Raw genomic sequence first — 22,328 nt, forward strand, 5'->3', positions numbered from 1 at the left:
TTGAATCTAAAACCATGTTGTATCTGATCAGCAGCTTTTTATTAATGAGTAAATGTGGGGGGGGGGGGATCAAAGCTTTTAATGTTGATTGTTGCCATAGAGAGTGGGGTGAGTTGGGCCAATTTTTACTCACGATGTGTTTAAGTGAGTGCATGACAGTAATGGGTCCAACTTAAATATGTACATAAATTTCAGGCTGTGGTGCATGCTTGGGAATAATCGCTTAGGATCTAAAATAAACTGCTTTCAAAATATGGCTTTCTAAAAAAACTGGTCTCCTGGCTCAGGATCCAGCTCCTTTGACCCTATAAGGACAACACAGTTTGGATAATGGAATGAATGGATGGATGACTTCTTAAAAGTTTCATTTAAAGACAAAGTTAACAACTTTAAAGGCATTTTTAAATTATTAAACATTTCAGAACAAAATAAAATTCAAATTGAAGAAGAAAGGAAGTTTGATTGACAGGCAATCTGACCAATCATAATGCCGGATCTGCCATTTGTGTCCGACAAACAAACCAGACAGAAGAGTAGATCAATGTTGGTGGACTTGAACTTTAAAAATGGTGTGTATTGATGTCTTTCCGCGGTTGAAACAAGATAACTTCTGATGTTCATTCATGTTTATTTCATGCTATAACTAGTAAGAGGAATAGATGATCGGTTTACGTGCCGCTTGAAATAAGGTGCTACAGCGATCTGTCACAACACATAAAGAGCCAAAAAATGGTATTTTTTGTTTGAATTTCTTAAGAAATGGCACAATTTGAAAGCTGAGACTTTGATTCATAACTAAAGTAACCTGCTCTGTCTTGTCTGTCAGTTTCCAGTTGTATTTTTCAATGTGTGGCGTGAGAGCAGCATGGCTTGTCAGACTTAGCAACAGTAACTAAGGGAGGTGGGTCTTTGCTAAGGGTCATCCCGCTTATAAATGTTGCAGGCTAATAAAAGGTCATAAAAACTTAAATGGCCATTGTTGTCAACAAGGCCTATTTAAAATGAACTCTTCAAATATTTGTGGTCATATCACCAATTTTGTATATGGCTGCCTTGCCTAGAAACAAGGGGTGTTTCAACTTCCCCACAGGTTCAAATCACCCTGCTCTCTCCGCTACTGCATTTACCCTTTTGATTACTTAGTTGAGAAATTATTTTATATTTAAAATTATACCAAAAATTACACTTGTTGCCCAACAGATATTACAAAATATGATTCATTTTAGCTGAAAGACTGAATTTACAAAAAAAAAAATACAATTTCAGAAAGTTTTAAAGATGTTTTGAAATCAACATACAAAACCTTAGTTTGTCCTTTAGTTTTCCACCAAAAATGTCATAAAGATCTTTCACCAAAGTAAAATAGAAGTGAAATTGAGGACTCAGCCTATAAACTGATAGTCAATTACAAAACAATGAACGAAATCAAAAATGTATGGTCTAAAATTAATGTAGAATTACAGTAAAATAATTCTTTATAAGTAGTCATAAGAAAATAATATTTCAGAAATATTTGAAGATGTTTTGAAACCAACATACAAAACCTTTGTTTGTCCTTTTGTTTTTCACCAAAAATGTCATGAATATGAGACAAACCAATCAGAAAAAAAATATATATATTATTTTAAATGGTGATTTTAATATCTCATCCGGTATATATGTTCTCAGAAAAAAGAAAAAAAGGTACCTTTTCAAACGGTACGAATTTGTACCGTACACTTTAGGTAGCCTATACAAATATGTATCTTTAAGTTTCTAAAATGCACCCTTCACATGTAAATATGGTAGGCTGCTAAGGTGCACCTTTTGATAGAGTAGGCTACTTACAATGATCTATACCGCCTATATATATCAGTGGTACTGTCCCAGTGACAGCTTTTGTACATTTTGATGGGGACGTTCATGTGTGCTAGCTTGTGGTTCCAGCGAAGACTTAAGTCACGTACGTGTTTCGCGGCAGTGGGAGGAATGCTGTTCCCTTCAAGGGTGGCATTAAGACGAAACCGCAGAGTTCACAAGAAAGGCAGTGTGTAGTCTTTTAGTCTGTCATTGCAGAAATTCCGAGAAGGCGCGACAGAAGTCTTGTAATCATACTGTGTGAACATCTACGCGAGGTTAGTCACGACTGCTCTTCTGCTACTGTAGTCACCGCATTTGAGTTATTGTGTTGCATAGTTTTATTCCTAAGCAAATATATTTGTGTTTCTTTGATATTATAGACTAACTGAAACTTGTTCCACCCAACCGATTTTCTTTGGGGGAAACCCGTCATGCTTTGCTTTAAGGACCATCATTAACATTTTTGTGTGGAATACCCGATAATACGTCATTTAAGCATCCGTTTGAAGTTTGATTATTTTCATAACCTCAAAAAGTCTTACTTGCACAAAAATTGTTGCGTGTCAACTGATACGCAATCTTGCTTTGTCACGTTTCTCAATGAAAACGGGAAATATGACAGTTGTTTTTGTGTTTCGTATCCCAATCTGTCACGAGGGATGAAGTCTGTGGGTGCGTTTTTCTTCGACGCTCTTTCATAGTTTATAAAGAAAGATAGGAGTTATCGTTTTTCATGTCGTTTCCAGGAAAGCGCTTTAAACCTGCCAGACCTGCTGTCACGCAACCCAAGATGAGCGCGTTTTATTTTCGATGGATTTTAATTTCAGCACTTTGGATTGAAGGTAAGGGTTCATTTCCACGTCACTGATTGTAGTCTAGGTTGGCTTTGTCTATTTTTATGTTGGCGACATGAGGAAATAACTGGTATTCATAAGCTGTTGTGGAACGTTTATTGTGGACGCTGTTAGCGTTCAAACAACGGGAAAGAATTAATAAAGGTGATGCTTTTTCAAAAGTGAAAAACTGCGCATAAATATGTTTTTTTATCACTGGTCATTGAGTTCATATCTGTTTCATTGTACACTGAACGGAACGAACGCTCGATTGTTTTCATTGACTGCCACTGCAGTCTTCCTAAACGTTCAGTGCGTTCAACAACACCATATGAAATGCACTGACTCAAATTAAGTTTTCAAAATAGGCTACGTTTGCTATTATTAGCAGAGATTATGAAGATGTTGACGTTTCATTTGGAGTTGTTACCTATGTGTTAAAAAAACTTCAAAGTTCACATGATTGAATTTGACATCGAAAGTGCGTTCTCAGCTGCGGTTACAGAACTTTTCAAAACCACCACTGCTGAATGCTTACATGTGTTAAAATAAGGTCAGTATGCCCTTTTACTTTTATTTCAAGGGTGTTTTTAAACGTTTCAGAAGCTGCAAAGGTCGAGTTCGCTAAACAGACGCTCGCGAATAAAAGTCGCGTTCGCCCGAAGACAACCGGAGATCGCTCGCTCGATCGCGCGTGCTGCTGATCTGTAATAGTATTATTTTATATATTACATACGCTAACCTAGTGATCGGTGCACGTAACCTATATAAAGGCTCCCCGGGGTAAAAGGCGCCTTTGATATTATTTTCATCTAAACCACTAGATGGCACAAAAACGTGGCGTAGCACTTTGCAAAACATTCGCTTTTCAACATGCACGTGTTTATTTGTCTGATCTTTGACGCGATCGCGCGCAGCAGCGCAAAATTGATTCTGTGCTTACTTGATCTAATGTTTTTTAAAATGTTGTAGATTTAAGTAGCAAATGAGAATCACTCATATATTTTGAGACAAAGGTCTTCTTAACAATTTTCAGTTTCGTGTAAGATAATTAATTAATAATTAATGAATGAAATGGTATTTGGGGTAAAAAAGCGCCCCTGCTGTTGGGGCTAAACGCGCACAGTAATTAACATGATAATTAATAGATCGCTGAGTTTTCCATTTGTTGACATGACATGGTTAGATTCAGATGGTAAATATCATATATTATGTTGTTATAAATATCATATATATATTATGTATGTGTCCATATTAGAGATAATCACCATGTTTAGAATGAAACCATCATATTTAAAAACATGATATTAATCATATCATATAATAAAATATATTTTGTTGTTACTACTGTAAATATATTTTCAATTATTATTGGATCTCCTTCAATACTTTCAGAATCTTTACTTATTAAAATGATTTTGTTTCTGTATTTTAAAATATATTTTTTATATTAACATATTTTAATGACAGTGTATTTATTGAACAAAAATTATTATTATATATATTTTTTTCAAATTATGCAAAAAAAGAGTACAAACTTTGCTAAAGTGATTGTTTTGAACAAGTATTAAATTATTAAACAAAACATTATTTTAGCTGAAGTATTTGTATCAGTACCATGTGCCAATTACCCCATGCTGGTGGGCCTTTTACCCCGTGTGTGGGGTAAAAGGCCCCTCTTGCCACCTCATACATTTATAAGATTTTTAAACAAAATAAACAACTTGAATGATTTATTTTCACACAGAATCTGTTGCTCCATTAATGTTCAATACAACGTATATATTTTTTCTGCAATTATACATTTTATGCGCAGTGAATAGCACATTTTTTCTTAAGGTGGGCCTTCAGCCCCGTTGTACCCTATATATGTAAGCAATAGGTACGAGACGCCGTGCTGTATCGTGAATCAATCACAGCTGCTGACCAATCAGAATCGAGGAATGGAACTAACCGTTTTATAAATATATATATATACCATTGTTTTTTTTTTGTTTTTTTAATGCGTTAAAGGTGCAGTGTGCACCAAGATGTTTGCAAAAATAATAACTGCGTCTAAAATCATACGTCCATTTTACTTTACATTCAATGGCGTTTTTAAACGTTTCAGAAGCTACAAAAATCAGAGTTTACTAAATAGTCTCTCAGCAAATAAAGTCGTGTTTGAGGACATATCCATAGCAACCGGAGATCGCTCACTCACTCAATCGATCTCGAGTGTTGTTAGACATAATCTGTGCATGTAAATCACGCATGTTAACGCACTTTATTTTACATTTACAAAACACAACAACGTTTAGTCTTTTATTTAAAATGCGTCCGAAATCACATAGGCCTACAGTACATTCCTTATACTTTCGTTTAAACTGTGTTTTTAAACGATTTAGAAGCTACAAATATCACAGTTCGCTCATACACTTGCAAATGCGAGTCAAGTTCACCCAGGATGTAACCATAGTAACCGGAGATCATTCGCTCGCGTATTATTGGGCATAAGCGGTGCACATAAATCGCGCATATAAAAGCGCTGTTTTATGTATTTACAAAACAGAAACATTTAGTTTTTTCAAACTTTTTAAAGATGCACTGTATTTTTTCTGTATCAAATGCAAAATAATAGCTGTGTCTGAAATTACATACGTTAAGAGTGTTGTATTCAGTGTAGAACCTGCCTCTTAAATGGGGGCGTAGCCACGGGTGTGCCAGGGTGTGCCGGTGCCACACCTAAAAACAGATGCAGAATTATTATTTTTTTAATCATAATAAACATGGGCGGTGCTAAGGAGGGGCTAGCAGATGCTTCAACACCCCCAAGAAAGACCAAAGCACTGCCATAGCACCCATAAGAAATGAAATAAAATAAAAACATTTGACTTATTACGCATTCATAATTCATGCATTGCAATATAACGTGATGTGATTAGCAGGCGCACTTTTCGAGTTGAATATGTTGGGGGAAAGGGAAAAGAAAACATTTAAATTATTTGTTAATAAACTAGTGATTTCTTCTCAGTCAGTGTTGGCTGAAAAGATAAAGTTGCCGAATACGACGCTGCACTCGCCATCTCCACATGAACTTTAATAAAGAAATGCACCTTTTCATTCTGACTACGTAATTAGAGATGTTATATATTTTTACAAGCTATATCAGCCCAGTCTGTTCTGTTCTGTAACGTACAGTCTTGGTGTTTTTTTTTTGTTTTTTTCTTTTGCAACTTAATCTGACGACAGTAAATGTGGCACACCCAGTTTTTCTGATGCACACCCAGAGTCTCTTTTCTGGCTACGCTCCTGTGTTGAATGTATTATTTAGGTACATTTGCTCTTACCTTGATTTCTTTTTTAGGTAAATTTTAATGACAAAGTGTAAAAGAGAATCTTGGTTCATGCATTGAAACAGTAATTAGTTCCATACTAGCAAAATTTATTTATATTTTTCCTCTTCAAGGGAGTGAGATGATCACAAATCTCAGATCATATACCATCAGTGCTGGTCTTGCATTTAAGCTTGAATGCAATGAAGACCATGAAATGCAGAATGTGAGCATGAGCTGGAGTATTGTTCCAAACATCAGCGGAATAAACATTCATGGAAACGCGCTATGGTTTCTACCTGCTGACCTCTCCCACAGCGCATCCTACTCCTGTCTCAGCAGGTATGATGCAGTTCACAAAGTTGTTTAGTTTTGACACACATGTTCAAGTTCATAGATTCAAATCATGTTCAAGTATCTTTGTTTTGTCCCGCTATGGTCCACTTAGAATGTTGAAAATGCTCATTTGGTCATTCAAAATGGAATGTAATTTTAACACTCTCTTAGCATTAATGAGTCTGAAATAAAATGACCAAAATGATCAGTATTCTTGTTCAAAACAAATGTCCTCCTCTTGTTTCTAATGTTGATAGTGATTCCTGTGAAGGAACACTGAATAGTTGGCATTGATGTTTAAGTTCAGATGTTTAAACAATCAAACAGTCTGTTCAGAATAGGGGTGTAAAGGTACACAAATATGACGGTTTGGTACTACCTCGGTTTTGACGTCACGGTTTGGTGTGGTTTTGGTATAGCAGGAGGAAAAAAATCCTAAACATGAATTGTTTTTTTGTTTTTTTAATTTAACAATGGTTTACTGAACAAATTGCTCTTTCTTTAAATAAATTCAATTAGAATTAATTTTGTTAGGTATAAAAATCGCTCCGGTTACTCACGTAACCTCGGTTCCCTGAGATAAGGGGACGAGCATTGCGTCGTCATTGACGACTGCTTTGGGGAAACTCCTGTTTACTCTGTTACTGAAGCCAGATTTGTTAACGTTTGTGTAACTGCACAAACCAATCTTGCTATATAAGTCGGCCCAGAGCACCATTTCATCAGAATCAACGACTGAAGTGACAGCCATCGACTCGCGTGCAGCTACAGCACAGCCAGTTACGCAACACTCGTTCCCTTATCTCAGGGAACCAAGGTTACATGAGTAACCGGAGCGTTCCCTATCGAAAGGTAACTCCCGTTGCATTGTCATTGACAACTGCTTTGGGGAACGCATCCAGTAACGCTGTGCTATAAGTAGAAGCAGAACTAAGCCTGCTTAGTGTGGGCCCCGTGAGTCCGAGCTATAAGAGACCCGAGTGGAATCTGGGGTCTGCTTGTCATAAGCTTTTCCCGCCTGAAGGGGGGAAAAAAGTAGCATTAAGCAGATAGTACCTGCGTCTGCAGGGCATGGACGTCCAAACTGTAGAATCTAATAAAGGTAGACGGCGACGACCAGCCGGTGGCCGCACAGATCTCCCCAATAGAAATTCCACTGGACCAAGCCCAGGAGGAGGCCATTCCTCTTGTGGAGTGGGCCCTCACACCTATAGGTCACTGGACGCTAGGGCCAAAAGCAGAGCGGTTTTGAGTGTCATGACCCTTAAGCCAGCTGTTTGAAGCGGCTCAAAGGGAGGACCCTTGAGGGCCCCGAGGACTATAAATAAATCCAAGGTCGGTACAGTCTTAGGGCGAGGAGGATATAACCACCGAGCACCTCTAAGGAACTTAACAACCAGCTCATTTCTGCCAATAGTCCGGCCAGCCTCGGGAGAATGTTTCGCCGCAATGGCTGCCATATAGACCTTGAGTGTGGAAGGGGTGCGCCCCTTGTCCAGCAGCTCTTGTAGAAAGATTGGCACGTGGGACACGTCACATGAAATCAGATCCTGATTATGTGCTGAACACCAGTCGCTGAAGACTGACTCTGTCGCTGTATTAGTGACTCTCGTTGGGAGTCGATCAGACTCCCGTCAATCGGCCAGACATGAAGGCTCCACAGTTCCGGCTGGGGATACCAAATCTTGCCCTGCGCTTGCGAGAGAAGATCTCTTCTCAGTGGTATTGGCCACGGTGCTGCAGACAGCGACTGGATCATCTCTGGGAACCAAACTTGGTTCCTCCAGAGGGGGGCCACGAGGAGGAGAGAGCATTTTGTTTCTCTGATTCGCCTGATAACCTGGGGTAGCAGGGCGATCGGAGGGAATGCATACAGACGGGTGTTGGGCCAGTCGTCGGCCAGAGCATCCCGCTGCTTTTCTATTTTTATCAATGGCGTATCGCCGCCCGCAGGGGGAGAAATGACATTTGTGAACATCTTCGTCAAGGGCTTTAGTAATGAGTGCTCGCTGCCCAAAGGGAGAGAGCAGACATGTACGAGAGGCTTTACTGATGACAGTTCGCCACCAACAGGGGGAGAACTGACATGTGTGAGTGTAGGGAGAGGTAATTTGCTCTTTATTGTATGTGGGTCCGCAATCACAGCGGTAGTTTGGGGCACACACTGAAATGACAAGATGTGCACTGTTAAAACACCTCCACCACTCAGAGGCACTCAAAGGGTTGAGGAATAACTGCGAGCTGTCTTTGAGGGGATTCTGGCGTCCACGAGAATTATCCCTCTCCTCTTCCTCTCCGCACGCAGATCAGGATGGCTTCTGAGGCCCAGGATCCAGCGTTACGCGAGGGCGTGGGCCCTGACGCTTGGGGAAGGGGTACCTCTTTGCCGATCTGGGGCACTGCTGAAGCCCTGGCTCTGGCTTTTGCGAGAGCTGAGGCTGCGCTGGTTTAGCAGGCTGCTGAGTGGACGCTGGCTTGGGGCGGGTTGAAACAGTCGCCGGGCTGGAGCGCTTAGGCAGGAAGTGACGCAGCGCTTGCGACGTCTTCTGTGCCTTGGTGAAGCGCTCCGTAAAGCCGTCCACAGCTGGACCGAAGAGTCCTTTGGGGCGAAACCAGGGAATCGAGGAAGGTAATTTTCTCAGCGTCCCTGATGTCCGTTAGGTTCAGCCACAAGTGGCGCTCCTTTGGCGGGCTCAAGCGCAATTGGTTTGTGCAGTTACACAAACGTTAACCAATCTGGCTTCAGTAACAGAGTAAACAGGAGTTTCCCCAACGGGGCGTTACCTTTCGATAGGGAACTACCTCAGCGTCTGATCTAAACTATAGGGAGCCCTTTTACATTACTTTAATACTATTGCGATGTGTAATAGTGTGTAGACACGTGTACCGAACCGAAATACCCATACCGAAAATACATGTACCGTTACATGCCTAGAGAACAAGCTGTTTATGCAGTTTAGTTTTCACTAGGATTGAAGTTCTAAAGCTTCAGTATAATTCATTGTACAATGATGCTTTATTTCTAAAGGAAATTTAATTTCTGAAATCTTACTGAAATACTTTGGATAATTTTTAGATACTTATTGTGAAAAAATGTTGTGAAATGCAAGCTACTTCAGATCAAAATATGCAAAATGAGGTGTAGAGCATAAGGATGCAAACATAAATTAAAATCACGGTAACACTGTCCTTTATATGTAATGCACTATAAAATTATTTTTAATGCATTAGTTTTGCATTGTAGTTATAATACATTGCATGATCTCATTGCTAGTTGTAACCACAGTTATAATACTTATCTATTCATTACTTCACTTTCAGAAAATATAATGCATTAAAACATGTAACAAGAACTCCTCAAATATTTTAATGAATTTCATCTTTGGTTACAATTATTTATGGAAATATAGAATGCATTACAACTTACATGAATACCTTTATAAACATAAAGGCTTCAAGAAAAATGTTACGAAAAGCACCTTTGTGTTGTATGTTTTGTGTTCAGTATTCCCTCATTGCCGGTCTTTCATCTGTTGTTCTATGTGGCAGAAAAGGCAATGAAACCTGGGAAACAAAATTTGACGTCTCCGTTGAGAATAAAACATGCCCCTGTGTGAACAGAAAAGACGAATTAAAGAGCACAAAGGACATCACTTGTTTGCTTCCTCACATCTTTGAGATAGACCCTCAGGCTCAAGTGACCTGGAGAAATGTAAGACACAATTGTAAACAAAACTGAACCCAACAACTACTGCACAAGACCAACATGCTAAAAATGACTAAAAATCGACTGACTTTAAAGCAATAGTTCATGCAAAAAAATGAAAATTTGCTGGAAATGTCCTCACCTTCAGACCATCCAAAATGTAGATGAGTTTGTTTCTTCATCTGATTTGTTGAAATTTAGCATCACATCACTTGTTCACCAATGGATCCTCTGCAGTGAATGGGTGCCATCAGAATGAGAGTCCAAACAGCTGATAAAAACATCACAATAATCCACAAGTAACATGCACCACTCCAGTCCATCAATTCATATCTTGAGAACACAAAAGCTGCATGTTTGTAAGAAACAAATCCATCATTAAGACATTTTTAACTTCAAACCATTGCTTCTGGTTAAACTATGAGTCCATAATCCATAATAATGCTTCCTCCAGTGAAAACGTCATCTGGTCTGAATCAGGAGAGAAATCTGCACAGGTCAAGCACCGTTTACAAACCAAAACAGCTCTAAACCAATATGTGGCTGGATTTTGATTTGAGAGACACCAGGAGCTGGAAGTGACAGTTTAAAGTTAAAAACATCTTAATTAGGGCCCACGAGGACCCTATTGGAATTGCTCAGTTTCTTCTTCTTCTTCTTCTCCTCCAAAATGAATCACATTTTTGAGGGCCTAGACATGCTCGAAAACTCATGAAACTTTGCACATGCGCCAGAAGTGGCAAAAATTTACAAACTGCCCCAAACTTAACATGTTTTATAAGAGTCATGTCCTGAACACATGCCCATATTCAGTTATAGTCATAGCACCACCAGCTGGCAGCAGGAAGTGGCATGTTTCATGCTCTAACAAACTCCTCCTTGAGATTTAATGACATCAACATTATATTTGGTCAGTCTACTCTAAAGGCCTTTGCAATGTTAAATTGCGAAGATCTTGGGTTTTCGTTAAAGGGTGTGTCTGTGGCAGCCTGACAAAGTTCCATTTTTTGCCATGGAAAAGGAAGTTGTTGTTGGAAAATACAATGGAACATACAATGTCCGATCTGCCCCAAACTTCACATGTTTGATAAGAGTCCTGGCCTGAACACACCTAAAGGCCAATATTCTTAAACATGCAATGTCCGATCTGCACTAGACTTCACATGTTTGGTAAGAGTCATGGCCTGAAGACATCTAAAGGACAATATACAGTTATAATCATAGCACCACCTGTTGGCAACAGGATATGTCATGTTTTACACTAACTCAAACATACCATGTTCAATCTGCACCAAACTTCATATGTTTGATAATAGTGCTGGCCTGAAGATATCTACATGCCAATATTCATTATAGTCATAGCACCACCAGCTGGCAGCAGGAAGTTTGGCACATATAAATGACTTTGACATATTCCTCTTATATTTACCACTTTAAATGCATATTGCTGACCGTTCGCTGGTTTCCTAAAGCCACTGGGTGGCGGTGAGCCCGTGTGCAAGGGCCCTTTCAACGCTGCTTGCAGCTTTAATAATAGATTTTTTTTTTAATTTTTTTTACAAACACACAGCTTTTGTCTTCTCAAGATGTTAACTGATGGACTGGAGTGGTGTGGATTACTTGTATGATGTCCACTGCCTGTGTGTGAAGAGGCTGGAGGCAGCGGCGCAGCGCAAATCCATGAATTAATGTTCTGAAGGATTGGGAACCGCTGAGTTAATGTCTTGTGAAGCCAAAAGCTGTGTGTTTGTAAGTAACAAATCCATCAAGGCATTTTTAACTTTAAACCGTTACTTGTGGCCAAAATATGGGTCCAGTATCCATAATAACGCTTCCTCGAGTGAAAAAGTCCATCCCCTGTTGTCTCTCACATCAAAATCCACCCACATATACGTTTAGAGCTGTTTTGGACTGTTTTAGCTTGTAAACAGTGCTTGATCTGTGCAGATTTCTCTCCTGATTCAGACCAGACCACTTTTTTTCACTGGAGGAAGTGTTATTATAACTAGAGAATCCATATTTTAGCTAGAAGTAAAGGTCCAAAGTTAAAATGTCTTGATGGATTTGTTTCTTACAAACACGCGGCTTTTGTCTTCTTAAGACGTTAATTGCTGGACTGGAGTGCTGTGGATTATTGTGATGTTTTTATCAGCTGTTTGGACTCTAAATCTGACGGCACCCATTCACTGCAGAGCATCCATTGCTGAGCAAGTGATCCTACATTTGCTACAAATGCTACTATGCTACATTTCTCCAAAAATGATGAACAAACAAAATCACATCTTGGGTGGCCTGAGAGTGAGTATTAGCATTTTCAGCAAGTCTTCAGTTTTGGGTAAACTCTTCCTTTAATGCTTCTCCTGTGGTTAACATTACTTTCATAAAAATGGCAAACATCAGACAAGTTGTTTCTTGGTTTTGGTAGTTCCTTACATACATGCAATTATAACTTAAAGCATTCACTTTCACATCATCACTCCTAAATCCATGCATGTCTGTACGTGTGCATTGTAATTGTTTTGTCTGCTAAACGGTTTGTTTTACTCTCTCTTTAGAACTGCCACCCACTCAACGTGACAAACAGTAAGGTTTTGGCGATAAACAGATCCCCAGACATGGTTGGAAAATATACGTGCTTTGTGAGCTTTACTTTTAGAGGGAAAAATTACTCCGCTGCCCAGACTACAGAAATCTACAGTCACCCTGAGGATTACGGTAAATGACTATTTAAAATCTGAAATTACTCCAGAGGCTCTGTTTCAAAACCTGTAGAGCTGCATCACTACTACTACAGTCTACTATTATTATATACTCTCTAGGGGAACAAAAAGTACAAAGCCATCACTATGGCATAAAAGCTAAAAGATACATCTTTGTACGTTACTTACATTATTTACCCCTAAATGGTGTGTGTGTGTGTGGTGTATATATAGTCAACATTTGAAGTGGATCAAAAAGGTTCATCAAAGTTGTCCTAAACAAGACTGCATTTTGGTTTTAGGACAACTTTAATTAAAGGTTTTGATCCACTTCAAATGTTGACTAGTATATATATATAAACAAATTTATTTTATTTCAGCTTATATACAGTAAGTAAAACTGAAAACTGGAAAAATAAATTAGACATATTAAAAAAAAAAAATTCATTAATAAAAAAAAACTAATTCTAAATATTAATAAAACTATAATAGTGTCTCAGTTATACTAAAATAACACTGCCTGGAATCCATTGAGGATCCAACATCTAATGAACTACATTTTAGCACTATAAAGACAATTCAAATAAATATTGTGTTTTGCAAGTCTGTCCTATTAAGAAATTAACTAATATAATTTAGCAAAAAAAATACGGTTTTTAAAAAGAAATAAATGCTTTAGAAAATGAACAAATTCACTTTAGACCAAGAGATGGCAATATAGAGCTAAAGTGAAAATGTTCAGATTGTGAGAGTTTCTGTGGTTTGATCAATAGTGTGATAAATGTGTGTTTCGTTAACAGTGGTGACAAAGCCTGAAATCATCTATCCAAAAGAATATGAACAAAAAGTAACACTTGGTGAGTGATAATGAGGATATTTTAACTCCTGTCGTCCAAGCCCTTCTGCTGCTTTATATGTGCATTAGTGTTAGTTAGTGTTTTAAAGGAATAGTTCCCCCCAAAAATGAAAATTTGCCAACATTCTCCTTATCCTCAGACTATCAAAGACGTAGATGAGTTTGTTTCCTCATTGGAACGGATTTGGAGAAATGTAGCATCACATCACTTGCTCAGCAATGGATGCTCTGCAGTGAATGGGTGCCGTCAGAATGAGAGTCCAAACAGCTGATAAAAACATCACAATAATCCACAGCACTCCAGTCCAGCAATTAACGTCTTAAGAAGACAAAAGCCGCGTGTTTGTAAGAAACAAATCCATCAAGACATTTTAACTTTGGACCTTTACTTCTAGCTAAAATATGGATTCTCTAGTTATAATAACACTTCCTCCAGTGAAAAAAAGTGGTCTGGTCTGAATCAGGAGAGAAATCTGCACAGATCAAGCACTGTTTACAAGCTAAAACAGTCCAAAACAGCTCTAAACGTATATGTGGGTGGATTTTGATGTGAGAGACAACAGGGGATGGACTTTTTCACTCGAGGAAGCGTTATTATGGATACTGGACTCGTATTTTGGCCACAAGTAACGGTTTAAAGTTAAAAATGCCTTGATGGATTTGTTACTTACAAACACACAGCTTTTGGCTTCACAAGACATTAACTCAGCGGTTCCCAATCCTTCAGAACATTAATTCATGGATTTGCGCTGCGCCGCTGCCTCCAGCCTCTTCACACACAGACGAGTGGACATCATATACGTCTGTAAATAAATACAATTTAAATTTACGTCTCGCACACTTTAATGCCCTTTGAATGGAACAAACACTCGTTTCGAAATGGAATCATGGTGGAATATCCGGTGATGTCCACTTCACAGGGCACTTGCGTTCGAATAGAACAAGCGCCGTACGTGATAAGAGATACATATAAAATATGCAGACCGGGGGGGTGCGAGGACTGGGATTGGGAAACGCTGCATTAACTGATGGACTGGAGTGGTGTGGATTATTGTGATGTTTTTATCAGCTGATTGGACTCTCATTCTGACGGCACCCATTCACTGCAGAGCATCCATTGCTGAACAAGTGATGGAATGCTACAAATGGATGGAATTTCTCCAAATCTTTTTTTTTTTAACTGAATGTTTATTGGTTTTTAACAAATAACATACAAACACATAAATTATACATAAAATTTTATAAATAAATTTGTATTCCATATATTCCCATATAGTCACCACACTCGGTCCTGGAGGGCCGGTGTCCTGCACAGTTTTGCTCCAACTTGCCTCAACACACGTGCCTTTAAGTCTCAAGTATACCTAGTAAGACCTTGATTAGCTGGTTCAGGTGTGTTTGATTAGGGTTGGAGCTAAACTCTGCAGGACACCGGCCCTCCAGGAACAAGTTTGGTGACCCCTTCTCTAACTCTAGCACTCTCTATTTTAATTCTATTCTTTAAAAAATATGCTTTCCCCTTTTAGACTTGCACTCTATTGATTTATCTGTTTTCTTTTTATTTATTATACAATTAGCAAAGAGCAAAAAAAGGCCTCTAACACAGCTTACTCTATTCTTTTTCTATTGTATCTGTTTTCTTTTATTTGTATATATATATATATATATATATATATATATATATATTAAACCCTTGCTACATGTACTGCATTAGGATAACTGAGACTTGTTATAGCCCTTGCATATCATTGCTCTTTTGTTGATTTTGATTGCTTCCATTGTCCTCATTTGTAAATCGCTTTGGATAAAAGCATCTGCTAAATGACTAAACGTGTATATATGTACAGTGGTGTGAAAACGTTTTTGCCCCCTTCCTGTTTTTTTTTCATTTTTTGTATATTTGTCACACTTGAATGATTCAGATCATCAAACTAATTTTAATATTACACAAAGATAACCCAAGTAAATACAAAATGCAGTTTTAAAATAATGATTTCATTTATTAAGGGAAAAAAGCTGTCCAAACCTGCCTGGCACTACGTGAAAAAGTAATTGCCCCCTAAATCTAATAACTGGTTGTGCCACCCTTTGCAGCAACAACTGCAATCGGAGTCTTTCACATCGCTGTGGAGGAATTTTGGCCCACTCTTCTTTGCAGAATTGTTTTAATTCAGCCACATTGGAGGGTTTTCGATCATGAATGGACTGTTTAAGGTCATGCCACAGCATCTCAATCAGATTTAAAGGGGTCATCGGATGCCCATTTTCCACAAGTTGATATGATTCTTTTAGGGTCTTAATGAAAAGTCTATAACATGCTTTGGTTAAAATTTCTCAATGGTAGTGTAAAAAAACACCCTTTTTACCCTTTCAGCTCTGTTTTCAGCAAGCTGTTTTTTAGTCCATGTCACTATAAATGCTAATGAGCTCTGCTCTTCCGTGGGGTGACGAACAGACTGTAAACTTCAGCCGCGAAACTGGCTAACTAGCACTTTATTAGAAAAGACAATTAGCAAAGATTCATAAAAAAACCTTTTATCTGAGACAGGAATCTCAGAACAGCCTGAAAGGGGATTTTAAAATAGGGATTTAAAAAAAAAAAAAAACACTGGGTGGATTTTTATCATTATGAGATGGATGTGTACACACACTTCCAACACACATTTATGTTCAAACAATTTGTAAAGTGAATTTTGCATCCGATGACCCCTTCAAGTCCAGACTTTGATTTGGCTACTCCAAAACCTTAATGTTGTTTTCCTTCAGCCATTCAGAGGTGGACTTGCTGGTGTGTTTGGGATCATTGTTCTGCTGCATAACCCAAGTGCACTTGAGCTTGAGGTCACAAACTGATGGCTGGACATTCTCCTTCAGGATTTTCTGATAGAGAGCAGAATTCATGGTTCCATCAATTATGGCGAGTCATCCAGGTTCTGAAGCTGCAAAGCAGCCTCAGACCATCACACTACCACCACCATGTTTGACTGTTGGTATGATGTTCTTTTTATGAAATGCTGTGTTGGTTTTACACCAGATGTAACGGGACACACACCTTCCAAAAAGTTCAACTTGTCTCATCAGTCCACAGAATATTTGCCCAAAAGTCTTGGGGATAATCAAGATATTTTTTGGCAAATGTGAGACGAGCCTTTGTGTTCTTTTTGGTCAGCAGTGGCTTTTGCCTTGGAACTCTCCCATGGATGCTGTTTTTGCCCAGTCCCTTTCTTATTGTTGAATCATGAACACTGACCGTAATTGAGGCAAGTAAGGCCTGCAGTTCTTTAGATGTTGTTCTGGGTTCTTTTATGACCTCCTGGATGAGTCGTCTTTGTGCTCTTGGAGTAATTTTGGTAGGCCGGCCACTCCTGGGAAGCTTCACCACTGTTCCAAGTTTTCTCCGTTTGTGGATAATGGCTCTGACCATGGTTCACTGGAGTCCCAAAGCCTTAGAAATGGCTTTATAACCCTTTCCAGACTGATACATGTCAACTATTTTGTTTCTCATCTGTTCTTGAATTTCTTAAGATCGCGGCGTGATGTGTTGCTCTTTAAACATGCTTCACTTTGTCAGACAGGTTCTATTTAAGTGATTTCTTGATTCAACAGGTCTGGCAGTAATCAGGCCTGGGTTTGTCTAGTGGAATTTAACTCAGCTTTCTAAAATAATGCGTTTAATCACAGTTCTTTCATGATTTAACAGGAGGGGGCAATTCATTTTTCATGTAGGTTTGGACAGCTTTTTTTCCCTTAATAAATGAAATCATCATTTAAAAACTGCATTTTGTATTTACTTGCATTATCTTTGTGTAATATTAAAATTTGTTTGACAATCTGAATCTTTTAAGTTTGACAAATATGCAACAACAACAAAAATAAAAAAACAGGAAGGGGGCAAAAACCTTTTTATATTTTAATATATATATATATTTTTTTTTTACTGTTTCTCTTGCTTTGTTGCAAATAAATATACTGGCCAATATGTTTTAAGGCCTCATTTCTTTACATTTTCTGACTGAACTGTCCATTAAGCTCAAGAAATGAATTGGACTTTCAATTCTGATCTAGCCTGCAGGCCTACATAAGTATGTGTTTGAAAAGTGCAATAACGTTCATGTCACCACAGGTGAAAGTTACACAGTGAACTGCAAAGCTCTTCTTGGGAAGAACAACAAAGAAGAAGAAACCTTTATTTACTGGTTTAGTGACTCTGGAACTCTTGATCTAAACTTCAGCTGCAGCACGTAAGGACAAAAGAAATTCATAAATATTTTATGAATTTTATATATATATATATATATATATATATATATATATAAATAAATACATACATATACATATACATACATACATATATAGGCTATAATAGAAAGAGAGAGTGTTTTATAAATGATGTGACTAACCACTTTGCTTTTGTGTGTTTCGTTTTATCAGTGTGAATGAGGGTGCCCAGAAGTATTTTCTGTCTGTTTTATACATCCCAGAAGTCACAGAAGATTATTTATACACTAATCTCACCTGTCTGGTTCAACATCCAGCAGGTTCGGATGTTGTAAACGTAATTCTTATTCCAGGTGGGCTCTAGTTCATTTTTTACTCTTGTATATGATTAGTTAAAGTCTTCTCTTTTCTAACCTGCTTTCTCGTCTTTCTCTCTCCAGCGAGTCAGTATGAGCGTTATTACTGGATCGGTCTTGGTCTGGTGGCTCTGCTCATATTACTGTGTGCCGTTGCGTTTCTCTTTAGAGTCGATCTGGTTCTGGCTTACAGGGCTGTTTGCTCGTCTGCTGCCATAAGCAGTGGTATGTTTTTATCTCAGATTCATTTATTTTATTGACTGTTCTCTGTAGAGATGCTTTCAAGTAGATTGACTTCGGTGACCATGTCAGTGGTTTAGTTTTAAGTGCCTATAAATACTTATCCTTTCACAAAACTATTTCAATTTCACAAAAACATCACATTTATATGCAATAATTATTCATATTAAATATCATTATTATATTTACATTATCATATATATTTATTTATTTATTTATATTAAATTAAATAAAATTTCAATTATTCAATTTACATTTTCGTTATCATAATGTATCTGAATGTTTTTTTAATTTATAATTTGAACTTTAATACAGTAGTTTTGTTTTAAGTCAGCCAAAATTAAACATAGTACAAAAAAATACTACTATAATGTATGTTACAGTTTCAGTTAATTGTGAGATTATGAGAGTTTTATATATATTATGAGAATAAAATGAACTGAAAATAATGTTGCAATGCAAAAATCATTGCCATGTTTGGGCAATGTTTCCCAATGTTTCTTTACAAAATCAACACATTAAAGGAGATTATTTTAGAGTATAATATTGATTGCAAACCTGCATGATTTTATGATACAAGCATGTATCAGCTATTCCAATAATGTGATGTTTTTTTCAACAAACCAATTACAAATATGGGAAACACTACCTAAACACAAGTCAAATTTTACCTAAGTGTCGATTATTCTCATGCTTTATTTAAGATGGCAAGTCGTACGATGCGTATGTGTGTTACCTCCATGGTGATCAGCACAGCTCAACTTCTGCAGTGACATTTGCATTGGATTTCCTTCCTGCGATGCTGGAGGATCTTTATGGTTACAAACTCTTCATCAGTGGTCGTGATGAACTTCCTGGGGAAGGTAAACATCCTGTCACATGATCACAGCAAAACAGCTCTAATAACACAAAGTAAAAACCTGTTAAAAAATCAAGGCATGTTTGAATTAAATCACTGAAAAATCTTAATTTTAAAAATTTGATATTGTCTATGCAGCATAACACTCCAAAAATATTTACATTTAAGATTTATCTATTTGAATTGCATTTGGATTACACAGGTTTAACATTAACAAAGTAATAAACTTAATGTGATGCAAATTGCTCAGTCATGCATAAATGAAACCGGTTAGGTTTCTGTAAATAAACTGAATGTATTTTAAATACACAATAACAAGCTTTATATATTTATGTCATTAAACCCATTTGTTTCAATGTCATACATTTTAACTAATTAAATAGTTTGTTTCACAACTAGCCATATTTTCATACTTTTTAACTGAATAAATGTTTGTTTTTTTCCACCGTGAACAGATGTATGATGACTTTAAGCAATTTAAATGAATGCATTTTGAAAATAATTATTTAAATAAAATCAAATAGATGCTAATAATGTTAATAATAAACTATGCCATGATTTCGAATGCAGAAATATTACATCTGTTTGATAAATATGCATCATATTAGTTTGTTAAAACTCCAGTGTTATTTTAGTATTTGTGAGGTACTCTTATAGTTTTTATTAATATTTAGAATCAGTTTTTATTTTTTTATATTTTTCCATTTTCATTGTAATTTTAAAGTTTTAGTAATTTTTTTGTTTTTGTTTTTCATTTTTAGTAGTTTTTGTTTTATAACATTTTTCATTGAATTTCATTTTAACATAATAAATTACATTTCAGTTTTAGTTGACTATAATTACCCTGGTCTAATCCAAATGGATGGAAATTTTAAATGCAATTCAAATACCTAAATCTTCAGGCCTAAATATTTCCTTGACTCTTTATTATAGCACAATCATACTTTAAAACAAGCGTTTTACATTAATCGACTCTCTTTTTCAGCGGTGCATGATGTCATTGCTGACAGAATGAGCCGAAGCAGAAGGCTGATCATTGTTCTTACATCACAGAGCTGTGTGTCGCCTCAAACCGACGCCACCAAGAGCCTTTTACCAGATAAACTCCCCATATCAGACCGTGATGTGCAACTGAAAGCAACAAACACTTCCTTTGACCAAATATGGGCCAATTACGAGCAGCGGGTGGGTCTGTATGACGCTTTAGTGAAGCAGGGTTTGAAAGTCATCCTGGTGCAGGTGGAGGACGGGGTTGAAGAGGCTCTGCTGCCCGAATCTTTGCGTTACATCAGCCGCACTAAAGGTATCCTCAAATGGAGGCAGAACGCCAGTAATCGGGGGAACAGAAGCTTCTGGAAACACATGCGCTATCAAATGCCTCCAGCGAAGCGGCGGAAGAGCCAAGAGCTAACGTTGCTTTGAGATCTCTTTGACTCCAGAACACTCTACACAAGTACATGAACTTGTTATGAAGTGTGTATAGATTACATGACTCTATGTGCAACAAGAATGCACACTTAGGGGCCGTTCACACAGAACGCGTTTTTACATTACAACGTGCTACTTTTCCATTGTTTTTCTATGTAAACGCGATATGACTGTTGAGCTCTGCATTTTCAAGTTTCAACTTTTACACGCAGCGCCGCTCATCAATTTCAGTTCCAAAACAGTGGACCAATCAGAAGACCCCGGAGGCGGGGCGAGCTTTGTAAGGTTTTGTTTACAGTAGCAAGTTGCCATGGCGACTGTTTTATTTGACGGAACATGGCCGAGGAGGAATTCTGTGCTACGCTTTTTAAAGTCCCCATGAAATCAAAATTGAAGTTTTTTGGCTTTTAGTATGAATATGTTAGCCTTTACGTTATCGCTAAGCTAGTGTGCTCCAAAACATTGACAAAATTTGCATTTACAAGATATAACCATTCAAAACTTGCAGTCTCTCACTTCCGCCAATATGGATCAACGCTTTTGCCCTGCAATTCAGCTTCCCATCAAACTTTCTGTCCAATCAAATGCTAGAATCCGAAGCATACCACCACCTATAAACAGACGCTGAAGCTGCAGCTGAAATCAGTCACTTATTCAAAGATTTTGTATTTTCTGTACGGTGAATGGGAATAGAGAAGAATTCAGATGGTGTAAATTGAATTTGAATTATACATAATGTTATATTTTATAGCAATATGGATGAGATTGTGACTGTCATACACTGTCAAATGCGGCTTTACCGAGCTCAACGGCTCTAGCCCAAGCTGTGATATAAACGAACGCTATTGGGTATTTTAAAAAGGGGGCGGGGCTACTTGATATATCCCGCCCTGTCTTCCTGTTTCAGTTAAAATGACGTCAACACTTAGAATAATACTGCGTGTTTCAAAGCACGTCAGTAGACCTTTAAAACCATTCCTGAGCACTGTGTCTTGCGTTTTTAGATGCAAAAACGCGTTCTGTGTGAATGGCCCTTTATTATGTGAGCTTACGATGCATGAGTTTGCGTATTTGAGTAGAGAAGGTTTCTTGTGTTTATGTGAAGAAACTTTGCCAAGTATCTTGTAACTGTGATGAAAAATTACAAAAGACAGACAGGTGAAGCAAGTTGGCTATACAAATAGAATAAATGTATATAGAAGTGTGTTTTTTTTCAATAGAACTCTATTTTTTTAAATAAATTTCCTCAATTGTTTTTATATTCTTTTGTTAATGCAGCATGTTGAACTATAGTGCATATGCAGTTGGGTATTTTGTGTTTACTGTTGAGCCAGGAGTTTCTACTTTTTATTTGTTTGTTTTTTATTATTTGTTATGAGTTATTATTATTCCTATTTTTTCCAGATTTATTTAATATCTAAAATATTTCAAGCTTTTACAAGTGGCATTGTGACTACAGTTCATGTCAGATAAAATATTGTTCATATTCTTTTTAGAAAAAACAAATAAAAAATAAATAAAAACATTCAGTGATGTTTCATTGATTCATGTTGTAGCCTATAAAATAATGATTTATTAAAGGTGCATCTAATAAATATTTGTCAAATATGTCACTCTCATAAATTATAAATATTATACACTAAA

The 22,328-nt window shown here is 37.4% G+C and overlaps 2 protein-coding genes across 6 annotated transcripts in view; one reads left to right on the top strand and one right to left on the bottom strand.

Moving 5' to 3' along the window:
• The first annotated feature begins 1,933 nt into the window (after positions 1-1,933).
• Positions 1,934-22,209, top strand: LOC131547004 (interleukin-1 receptor type 1). Of its 2 annotated transcripts, XM_058787211.1 has the most exons (11): positions 1,934-2,114; positions 2,586-2,681; positions 6,121-6,328; positions 9,872-10,034; positions 12,584-12,743; positions 13,528-13,584; positions 17,707-17,824; positions 18,015-18,154; positions 18,242-18,382; positions 19,102-19,260; positions 20,242-22,209. In XM_058787211.1, the coding sequence occupies exons 2-11, from the start codon at positions 2,630-2,632 to the stop codon at positions 20,676-20,678; spliced, it is 1,635 nt and encodes a 544-aa protein (XP_058643194.1). In that variant the 5' UTR covers positions 1,934-2,114; positions 2,586-2,629; the 3' UTR covers positions 20,679-22,209. The 2 variants fall into 2 exon arrangements, with proteins under 2 accessions (XP_058643194.1, XP_058643193.1); XM_058787210.1 differs by lacking the exon at positions 1,934-2,114 and having other exon boundaries at positions 2,129-2,681.
• Positions 5,312-22,328, bottom strand: part of LOC131547005 (uncharacterized) — a 41,722-nt gene continuing 24,705 nt past the window's right edge. The window contains exons 2-4 of one of the 4 annotated variants that reach the window (XR_009272825.1): positions 19,134-19,251; positions 9,802-9,931; positions 5,312-5,396 (exon numbers count right to left, since the gene is read on the bottom strand). Coding sequence is in view for 1 of the 4 variants with exons in the window: in XM_058787212.1 (XP_058643195.1) it covers positions 19,231-19,251 (21 nt within the window). In the remaining 3 variants the exon portion in view is untranslated. Of the gene's footprint in view, positions 5,397-8,343; positions 9,932-10,170; positions 10,300-19,132; positions 19,252-22,328 lie in introns of those variants that run through there. The other 3 variants (XR_009272824.1, XR_009272826.1, XM_058787212.1) reach the window with 3 other exon arrangements.

This window comes from Onychostoma macrolepis, chromosome 09 (assembly GCF_012432095.1).
Source record: "Onychostoma macrolepis isolate SWU-2019 chromosome 09, ASM1243209v1, whole genome shotgun sequence".
NCBI lineage: Eukaryota > Metazoa > Chordata > Actinopteri > Cypriniformes > Cyprinidae > Onychostoma > Onychostoma macrolepis.

Excerpts from the sequence above, each read along its gene's own strand:
- LOC131547004 (XM_058787210.1), top strand. The coding sequence starts at position 2,573 with ATGTCGTTTCCAGGAAAGCGCTTTAAACCTGCCAGACCTGCTGTCACG. Across the intron at positions 17,825-18,014 it reads CTAAACTTCAGCTGCAGCAC|TGTGAATGAGGGTGCCCAGA; the intron begins GTAAGGACAAAA and ends TCGTTTTATCAG. Across the intron at positions 18,383-19,101 it reads GTCTGCTGCCATAAGCAGTG|ATGGCAAGTCGTACGATGCG; the intron begins GTATGTTTTTAT and ends GCTTTATTTAAG.